Source organism: Polypterus senegalus, chromosome 9 (assembly GCF_016835505.1).
Source record: "Polypterus senegalus isolate Bchr_013 chromosome 9, ASM1683550v1, whole genome shotgun sequence".
Taxonomy (NCBI): Eukaryota; Metazoa; Chordata; class Cladistia; order Polypteriformes; family Polypteridae; genus Polypterus; species Polypterus senegalus.
In genome coordinates, this window is record NC_053162.1 from 29,165,619 (window position 1) to 29,176,866 (window position 11,248).

The 11,248-nt window shown below is 36.3% G+C and overlaps 1 protein-coding gene across 1 annotated transcript in view; it reads right to left on the reverse strand.

The window, feature by feature from the left end:
• Positions 1-2,105: 2,105 nt before the first annotated feature.
• The window catches only part of ndufa8 (NADH:ubiquinone oxidoreductase subunit A8), a 35,116-nt gene continuing 25,973 nt past the window's right edge, over positions 2,106-11,248 (reverse strand). Inside the window, exons 2-4 of the mRNA XM_039762805.1 lie at positions 6,639-6,802; positions 2,784-2,949; positions 2,106-2,353 (exon numbers count right to left, since the gene is read on the reverse strand). Coding sequence (XP_039618739.1) covers positions 2,216-2,353; positions 2,784-2,949; positions 6,639-6,802 — 468 coding nt within the window. The 3' untranslated portion in view covers positions 2,106-2,215. The remainder of the gene's footprint in view (positions 2,354-2,783; positions 2,950-6,638; positions 6,803-11,248) is intronic.

The window sequence follows — 11,248 nt, forward strand, 5'->3', positions numbered from 1 at the left end:
GTTATAATAATAACTTGTTAATAATGTTGTCCATAAATTTACCCATGATGCATGTTAAACTCATATTTACTTTGATCAGTCGAATCACCCTTTGGCATAACATTTGTTGGCTTACCAATATTATGGAATTTGCCCAGTACGCTGAATTTAAAAAAAAAAAAAAGGTCAGGATTATATACATACATACATACATACACACACACAAGCACACACACTACAGCCAACCCAACCCACCCTCACCAGCCACTTTACATCTCCGCCGCTCGCGTTGTGAAGAGGGGGGCTGAATGCACTCCAAGAAGACGCGGTTGCTCCTCCGAAACTCCCTATTAAATTGTGATACAATGGAAAATAAATAGTGTTTTTTTTTTTTTAACCTTTTCTTTGCTGGATTGGCTTGCTGGACTGCCACCGCTTCGAACATTTAAAAGCCTCTACAGCAACTGTTCTTTTGACTCACTGCCTTGTCTCTCTTCTCCCCCAGACATCCTCTGCACCTGTTGGGGGTCCCGCTCCTGAGGCGCACCCCTATGAAGAGGAAGATTTTCTATTCTTTTAACTGAGAGATGGAACTGTCTCCTGTGACTACACATGGAGCTCAATTCACTCCTGAAAGAGACTTATGTTTGTTTGAAGTGTTCAAATACTGTTTCAGTCTCTAAAATCTCCAGTGTATCTGTGCAACTCTGTGACCCAAGCATGACAGCGTAAGTGGATTTCACTTTCACCAAACAACAAATCTTTTAATTCTCGCGGATATGCTGCGTCATTGGGAATAAACACTACTTTCACCTGATGGCAACACAAGTTAGATGATCAACAAGTCTCCAACTTAAAGTTTAAATCTGAACAATATATTCAATCTCTTTTTGCTGTTCCGTTATTTCACCGATTAATAATTTCTGTTCTTTGCGCTGAGATATTTACTATCAATTTTTTGAAACTTTTGAATTGTCGTACTTCCATTATCTCTACCCTGCTCTGCATGTGTATTGTGCCAACGTTTTTGAATTCTTGACGAAGTTCTGCTTTGTCATCTACTCTTTCTTTTATTTCTGACCCCGGGCGTTACTAAATCTCTTGGCACAAAGTCTTGTCTCCCAGGATGTTAAAGTGTCTCTCTGAAAACTTCTCGTCTTGTCCCAGGATTTTTTTTATATAAGATAGATAGATATACAGTCACATGAAAAAGTTGGCTGAGCTTTCAAAGTAACAACTTCCTTTTAATATATGACATGCCTTATGGAAACAGTAGTATTTCAGCAGTGACATTAAATTTATTGGATTAACAGAAACTATGCAATATGCATCATAACAAAATCAGAGAGATGCATAAATCAAATCAGACAGTGTGGTATAGTGGTTAAGACTTTGGATGTCAAAAGGTTATGGGTTCAAATCCTGTTACTGACACTGTGACCATGAGCAAGTCACTGGACCTGCCTGTAAAATGAGATGGCTTCAGAAAACCAATGATTAAAATGTTTCTTTTGTATAAATATTAATAAAGGCAGTAATGGTACTTTTCACAGCACTGTATTTGCCCCATCCCAATTTCCTCTAATTTTGCATATTCTTAAAACGGTTTTTGTTCTCCCATCAAATTTAGTATGATGCAAAAGACAACCTGAGTAAACACAATATACAACTTAAAAACAATCAATTGATTTTTAAAAGTTCACCAAAACCTAGAACCTTCACGTGAAAAAGTAATTGCTCCTTAATCACTCAAATCAACCAATAAATCATCCTTAAGTGTTAGGCAGTAAATTTCCTACTAACCTTAAATGAGCTTCCTGTCTTTTAATTTACAACACATACATTGGACAATCCAAGCCTTTTATTAGATGGCAACAGCTCCCTTATTATCCAAGCAAGGTATTCTTGTATGTGCATATTGTGGGAAGGAGTTTTTTGTTATTAATACTTTTCTTGCTCTTATGTAAACTCCTAATTTTCTCCTGGGGAGAAACAGTTTTCTCTATCTGTCTATGCATCTATTACTGGGTTCAGACAGTCAAAACCTTTAAACCTACCCTGTTAAAATGTAAATTTTGAATATTTACTGATGATTTAAAAAGAAAGTAGGATTAAAAACAAAGTACTAGAAGTAGCTTAAAGATTTTTTTTTTTATTTGTTTGACAGAATAGATATTTTTTACATAATGACAAAGACAAGAAATCATTTGCCATCTGGAAATTTATAATCAAGGATTTACCAGGTCCAAAAAAACATTCGGCTACCATATTTAGATGGTTTAAGGTCTCCTTCAATAACAGGATTGGGCTCTGGTCTAGGCCTAGAATGGTATACATTCTCAGGCATTGGTCGGTCTGTCAGCACCTTGGTGACCTATGGAAAACAAAATTGATATTAAAGTCTTAAAAGAAACTGTGCTAATATTTACAAATGACACAATCTGCTTTATTTAATCTACAGATAAAAAAAAAACAAAAAACAGTCAAGTCTTTGTTCCACGACTTTTATATTAAGCAGTTAATATTCCAAATGAATTGTCGTAATCAAGGACTTCATTTTAGATGTACTCATACACTGAAATACTTCTTCCCAGTTACTTCATTGACTCCATTCCCACATGTTTACAGTTGTTGAAAAAAGCAGAAATCAGCCTACATGGTTGGTACCTTTTAATAGTTTCTAATGAGTACAGGGCAGACATTCTATTCCTGTAGAGTTCAATTTTATATGTGCAAGTACAATGCATACGAGATATTTAAATTTACATATTTCTTTTTTTGTATATCTCTTTATTTCTGCATACCTTTGACAAGTCACCCAAGTTGGGTCTCTCCCAGCCCAGTTTATCTAGGACACAATTATCAAATGCATGTTGTTGTTTCCTACAGTACCGCAGCTCAGCTGAACCAGAGTTGTCAAGACAAGTCCAGTATTCCGTAAAAGGCTCTGCACAGTGCATCTTTAATTGCCTGAAACAAAACATATGCAAAAAGTGAGTGGAACAGTACCTTTGATGAACATTGCTCAAATCATAAACCAGTAATGGATGAAGAATCAGTCTACTGGTGAGCACACTCATACAACTCCAATTTAACCTGCATGGGAATGAAAAAAAAAAGCGCAGAGAAGGAAACAACTTCACATAGACAGCGACTAGGCTGCGATTTGAACTAAGCATCTTGGAGCTATGATGCAGCAGCAGCACTAACCACTATGCCACACCAGTCTGTAGCTAGTGAAAATTTCAAAATCTTAAAACCTGAAAACTTCAGCAAAAAAAGGTATAAATAACCTTTTTCACACAACTGTTAAGCTGTGCACTGAATTTACTCCAATAAACACCCAATCAGAAAATGTTTGCAAAATGTAATGTATGTTTTGGCATAATCCCAGGTTTTTTTAAGGTAGATAATAATCCATCAATAACTCCATCTTTGTTTGCAGCCTCAAAGTTCCTGGCCACATGAAAAATTACATATGCTGTGTTATGTGCCACATTTGGTGTTTGGTGGCAATGTAATTTTACAACTAGAATTTATCTTCCATTTCATCTTTATCTTGTCCAACTTCTACATGGAGGTGATGCTTTTGACAAACCTTCTGTATTCAGCTCAGCCTGCATATCCTGCCCAGTCAAAACCTTTTCCTTTGGAGTCTTCTTTACTCTATCTATCCATATCTGACTCAGCCTCACCTGGTTTCGCTTCTTCCATGTTTCCTTTTCCATCACTCTTTTCTCAAATACTTGATTGTCTCTCCTAGTCACATGTCAATACCACTTTTCCTGTACTTTAAGTATCACATCTACTTTTACTGTACCTGTGATTGTCTCTATTCTTATTCTTTCCATCCTCTGTAACTTTACACATCCATCTCAACATTCTCATTTCTGCCACTTCCAACTGCTTCTCCTGTATTCCAATGTTATCAAGTCTTAACTGTATTAATTTCACTAATGATGAAATAATTAGACTTGACACTGTTCAATAAACAGGGTCAAATTCTTGGTTGTTATACCATTCATAGTCCAGGACTATTAACTTACAAATTCAGTTGAGCAAACCAAGAAATTTAGCTGGGCCAGAAATTTTCAGTAGCTGGTAATCAGCAGGCAATACATTTTAAAGCAACACAAATTAAAGTATTGGAAAACAAGTAATGTTTATTTATTGCTTCCCTTTAAGATTTTGTCACAGCTGACACAGGCACAACAAACAGTACATACAAAAGCAATAAAAAAAAAAAAAAAGCTAAACACAAAACTACAATGTCTACTGTACACTGAGGGAACATAGGTTCATTTTAAATCACCACGTATGACTAGCGGTGCCTTTTATTGTAAACAAAAAGGTGGGGGTATGTATATGTTGCGTTTGGATCAAGTATGAGTTACTGTGAAGGTATGTAGAGCCCAAGAGTCCTAGAACTACAGGTTTTAATAGGTGAAAAAACAATGTTTGAAATATGAAATTGACAAATCATCAAGTATAATAATAATTCTTTATGTTTATATAGCACTTTAATCACTGCTCATTGCTAACTCAACACAGGGAGTACCCAGGATGCAAACACATGATCTCCTTATTGGAGGCAGTGGTGCTACCATTCCCCCACCTGCATAAGTGTACTCATACTATACTGCATAGTATTGGCTTGATAGCTCAAAATTACTAACACAGGATTCAGAAAATTCAAAAATATTAACCACAAGTTAATAGCGAGTTCTACATTCTACAAAAAAGGTGCAAAGCAATCACTGGTAAATTTGACTGAGTTTTAAAGAAAGTTCAAAACTTTTTTTTTTTTTTTATAAAATGCAGTCTTTCTAATTCATTCTTTGCTTTGAGTGTTAAAGGCTGATCGTCATCCTCATAACAGCTATGAATCTGCAAGATCAAAGCACATGAAGTGCAGTGCAAAGATAGTGCTTGTCAGTAACGAGATTAAGACCCCCGTTCGCAGTCATGTGATGAGAATAGAATCACTCACTATGCAGTCGATAACACGACTAGCAGTAGAGGCAGAGGTGCCACTACAATGTACTGGAATGTGCCGTCACAAGAAAAGAAAAATCACTGTATCATAGACTACTACCATCACTTCTAGTCGCACAAAAACATGCTGCTCCATTGTGCATTTTGTGTTGAATGTTGGAATTTGTGTACAAATTTTGGAAGGCATGCAAAATGTTTTTCTTGGTTTTTCTCTGCATTACTAGTGGGACCAAGGGCTGGGACACTCGGATTTTGCTTTGGGACCACCATTTGAATGGGCCAGCTAGTAGTTTCAGTAGTATCATTTACTTCTGTATCCAGTGGTTTCTTAGATATTTTTAAATCGCTGGAGCAACAAAATTACTGTATGTATATGTGTGTGTATATTTTTTTATATATATATATATATATATATATATATATATATATATATATATATATATATATATATATATATATATATATATATATATATATATATATATATATAAAAATATATAAAAACATTGCTCCTTAACATCTTTGGGGAGAAATTTGCTTTGAAAAAGTATGTGAATACTAATAATTTGAAATCAATTGGTTGCATAAAAATCATACAATTTTAGCAGTATCTACTACAACTTATAAAACTATCAGTTCTAATTCTATGTAGGGTTTTGCACAGGACAAACTTTCACAAGGCATCTTACAAAGTAGTAGTGTAAGTCATACAGCAACTAGAACAGAATCTTCAATAAACTTTGAAAAGACTATAATAGTAAATTTAACATAGGCTGAGAATAAGAGGAGAAAATTGTTAAATGTAGATCATTTCAAAGGGTAGCTAGAGAATAATCGCTCAGTGCAAAACGTGGTACAGACGCAAAAGGGGGGGGGGTTAACGGGTAAACAGTTACATTCTATGTGATGATCAGACAAAAGGGTTAAGAGTAGAAGGCACAGTGACTAAATGACCACTCACAAAGTATACACAACAAATCTTTGAAATAGTAGGCACTTATTTGGTAGCATTGGCAGTGGAGTAAAACTCTCAGCTCAAGTCACATTTTTAACAACATCATGGTTGGCAAATGTTTCCCTAGCCCTCGGGACATTACCATTGCACATTCAAAACTAGCGGAGTTTCTCCTTCCCCACTGGCTTTAGTTCATTTTGCGGAGTTTGGTAAAGTTCCCAAACATTTCTACAATTTTGTCAAACTCGAAGCAAGGCAAATTTAGTGTGATTTACTCATCATTACTTATTCCCAAGCATTTTTCTTTTGTTGGTATTATTACATTAACACATCCATTAATTTTGAAGCCACTTAACCCATTTTAGATTTGGTAGTGCGAGATATGGAGCCTATATAAGTGACATTATATGCTAGCCATTGTAACACAGTATCACATTCTATAGAATCTATACAATAATTATAAATCTAAAATAAAAAAACTTTACATGAAGAAAACATTTGAAAATGTAACATTAGAATTACTGTTTTACTATTATAACCATGGAGTATTATGTCTGATATACTTTTTTGCCATTCGAAACCAATTGGCATATGGTAAATCAGGCCAAGCACTAACTTAAAACACAAGAAATTTTTCAAATGTTACTTATAAATGTCAAAAGACTTGGTGTTCTCATTTCAGACATTATATGGTACTAGTAATGTATACCTGAAGAACTGCAGAGTGCACTCGTTGACCTTCTTCCCTTCCTTTAAGCATTTCCTGGGATCTTTTTCTTCCCAGCGACACAACATAAATTCTTTGTTAGCTTTGTCACATTGTGAGCCAAGGTGATGAGCTGCAGCCTTTAGCACTGCTGATGAAACATTCACCTGTTAAAATAAATAAATAAATGTAAAAAAGCATACTGCTAGTATCATTATAGCAGAATGTTTGCTACAAATTGAAAGTTATTGAGAAGACACAGTATGCTAAGATCATTTAGGTGTTAATTTTAAAACACATATGTCGCTGGTTCAGTTTATAAAGCTGACTCACAGTGAGAATTACCATGTCACTTAACTTGCCTGTGCTCAAATATTTTTGAACAGTAAGTTATATATAAGCAAAATTCCTTTACAACAAACTTCCAGGGACCTAAAAAATATTTAGTTGTAATGAGATTCTGTATTTGTAGCTATAGTGTTACAATATACTATCTACCTATATAACACGTCTGTCTGTCCACTTTTCATGAGAGAACTACTTAATGGAATTTGATTGGGTTTTTTTTTTCTAAAATTTGCTTGAACATTCCAGTTGCGACTTCTCTTATTGTGCTAAGAATCATAGTTGGCTCGCAGGAGCGATATATTCTCGCTAATCTGAGACAGAGGCTGCGTGACGTCAGGAGTAGTGCCAGGCAGGGCTCTACTTGCTATCCTGCTTCACTTCTACACAGGCGGAGCAGCAGTGCATGGCTAGTAGTAGACATATTAGTCAAAGGAAATGTTTAAGGCCTTGTTCACACGGGCGTTAAGTTATTGGATAAACGAACTTGCTCTGAACGTCCTAGACGTTTATGTTGCATTTTGTTGTGGCGATCGATTGAATTCTACACCGGCGTTCGTTTGTCTCTGTCTAACGCCAGCCTGCAGCCCAAATTGTAGCTTGTGTGTTAACCTGTGGACGCAGTGACGGGAACTGGATATGAAAGCCCTTGTTTTATTTGAGGTGCCTCCTTTCAATATGGACCATTTTGCTATGTTACATATTAATCTTCTTGTTTTAAAATACTCGTAATATGGTGACGTAGAGAGAGAAAAAAATCGCCGCCACTACTGGGTTCATCCTCTGACTGCACGTCGTCGGGTTAAAGGAAGTATTTTTGTGCTTTATGAAGAAATGCGAAAATTTCCACGCAAGTTTTTTAATTACTGTCGGATGTCGGTTTCCACTTTTGATTGTCTGCTGCAGCTGGTGCAATGCCACATTGCACGTCGATCAACCAATATGCGACTTGGTGTTAGCCCCGAAGAGAGACTACTTGTCACTTTGAGGTAAGGAAACAGTAGTCGAGTGTGCGCTTACACCGGTGTTATGCACTGAAATCCCCCCCGGATTGCCCCCCCATCCCTATCATGGGATATATCCGGTCCTCCGAAGCGTAAAATAAATGCACAGAAAACGAACTAGAAGCGGTTTCCTTGCGTTCGTTGGGTTTTGAACGCCAAGAAAAAGCTGCATGCAACGTTTTTTTGATGCCGTATAAACGCGCTGCCGGACAAACGCGTCCACCAAAGCCCGTGTGAACATTCTCATTGACTCCTACGTAGAAAACACTCGCGCTTGATCCGCTCACCGGCGCTCTGACGCAAAAACGCTCGATTTTGACGCCCGTGTGAACAAGGCTTAACTGTTAAGAACAGCATATGTGATCAGATGTTACAGGATAGCTCTAGGCTAGAATTACAATGGTATAAGTCTACTTTTCTGTAACTGAAGAAAAAAATTAGTTCTGTTTATTTAAAAACCATGAAAACCAATGTAAATACAATTCTTAAAATTGGAAGAATTGTCTTCCTAAAACTATAACAAAAAAGGATAATATTGGCTTAAACAATCACCGAATCAAACTCAACTTGTTTTTCAGGCTGTTGCCTGGGCAAACCTGGCTTCAGTTACTTAATAGAGCAAAATAATGCACAATTTCATGGGAGATCTTCCATTGGAAAAAAGGCACTCGTAAGGAAAAATAGCTAAGTTAAGCCTTATTGCAGGTTGTACCTCGAAAGCAATTTTAAAGATGTGCACAGTAATGTGTCCCAAAACATTTAACTGAAAGATTAAAATTAAATGAAGATCGTATGCTTTCTCATTTTATTTTCTGTAAATAAAATGTTAGTATATAAGCAATTGTAAGATCTGTGTGCCATTCACTGTACACTACTTGGTTTGGGATTTCACCTTGAGAAGCTTTCATAAAGAATGAAAACAAAAATAATTTGCAGAACAATAAGGTGTGCTTCAATTTAAAAACATTAGAACATTAAGACAATCTATATAAGAACAGGCCATTCAACCCAACAAAGCTCAACGTCTCTAAAGTCTTACTGTCCACCACGCTACTTGGTAGCTTATTCCAAGTGTCTGTGGTTCTCTGTATAAAGAAAAACTTCCTAATGTTTGAGCATAATTTACCCTAAACAATTTTCCAACTATGTCCCCATGTTCTTGCTGAACTCATTTTAAAATACAGTGGAACCTCGAGAAACGAGTTTAATTCGTTCCAGCACTGAGCTTGTATAGCGAATTTCTCGTATCTAGAACAAACTTCCCCATTGAAAATAATGGAAATCCAGTTAATCCGTTCCGCACCCCCAAAAATATCAACATAAAAATCAATTTTCCTAACAGATAACACTGATAAATAATATATACAAGTGGAACCTCGGTTTGCAAGTAACTTGGTTTACGAGTGTTTTGCAAGACGAGCTAAATTTTTTAATTCATTTTGACTTGATAAAACGAGCAATGTCTTGCAATACAAGTAGTATGGATACACTTTGTCTGCTGAGCATCATGTGAGCATAACTGAGCTGATGGTTCTTCGCGCACACGCCTCCCTCCCTCCCTCCCTCACTCGTGCACGCGTCCCTCGCTCGCGCTTTATTTATTATAGATTTTATTCCCACATTTCACTGCCTTTATGGATTTAATATTTATTTGGGTACTGGATTTTTCTGAACACTGCACAACAGACACTTTTGGTTTTACTTTGACTGTTTTTAAAAAAAGACCTTGCGCACTTTCCACCATCACCTGGCTTCAATGAGATTTCTCAGCTCATCTCGGTCATAACTATCGATTGTGTTGGTTCAACAGACTCCCATGTAGGAAGAGGGAGTCTGTAGGGCACCGGCATCGTCACACTATTACACAGTAACCAAGTACATTACACAGTACTGAGGGGAAAAAAAAAAAAAAGTAGTACAACTTGGCTTGCAGCATTATTCAGTAATATAGAAACAGTATTCACACATCCGACCTTTTAAAACCAAAGAATCTCCAGACAACAGACCACGGCATCTTTTTTTCGTCAAAAGTTCTTCTGCGTCATCATGTTCAACTATCGTCTGCTACAGCTTTAGAATGTTCTCTGTCCATTCTCACCGCTCAATACCTCCACTAATGCATGTACTCCGTTGCATGCGCATTTTGCAGTGCACCAGTGAAAAAGGTCCCCCCTTAAACAGTTTCCCGCTGTGCCATGTTCCGAATGTTGTTTAGGCTATTTAAACCGGTGTTCCGGTATAAGAAAAATCCATATCATAACAAAAATAAAAAATGGTTTTTGGTACGAACCGGTATACCGCCCAGCACTATTGTCCAGTAACTGGAAGCTATACAGCAACAACAATTACTAATATAGCACATTTTCATACAATGTAGCTCAAAGTGCTTTACACTTCTCATCTGCATAACTCTACCTCCTTGATGGATTTTAAATTGAATAATCACTTGACTAAAAAGTAAAAACAACTGGCAGAGGAAAAAAAAATAACAATACACTAAAATTGTTCTTTGTTGCTGGTATTAACACAAGTAAATACAAACATTTATTCACTTTAATTAGACTTTTGCTAAAAAAAAATTGTAATGTTTGTATCAAGAACTTTCAGTTCTCAATTCTTATACTCAGTAAGTTATCTGACTGGACTGGCAGCCTATTCCAAGAGCTGGTACTGTAGACTGAACTGTTACTCATGGTGAGAGCTGAACAATCTGCGTGATAAATGCAGCTACTCATGGACAGTAGAAGTAATAGAGGGAAAGGTTAATGTACTTAGAGAGAAGTACTAAATTTAATTTTAGTTCTTTTTGATAACATGTAAAGAACAAAATGAAGCTTTAAGTCAAACAAACACTGAGTTCTTTTTAATAAGCTTGGGTCAAGCCTGATCTGATATACAGAGAAACTTTACTCAAGCATTTTTGTTTTTTTAATTTGTTGTTTTTGATACCCAAAAACCCTTCTAGAAATATGTTTATTAAAACATACATCTAGCTGAAACAGAACTGTATAGTTTTCAAAATATAAATTAAATGGATTTAGTTCTGTACTCCATTTTATTTTCATTGTTCTGCTTTAAACTTGCTTTGGTAAATCATGATAGTCATAGTCATTTCAGGAAAAACGTTTTTGTTCAGTCAAGTGCAAACTTTTGCTGTACACTTGACAGGCAGCAAAATTCAGAACACAACCAGAGGTGGACAAGGCAAAACAGTATGCAAACAGAGGGAGCTGGTTGACCACAAGATGATAATAATCAAGTGAA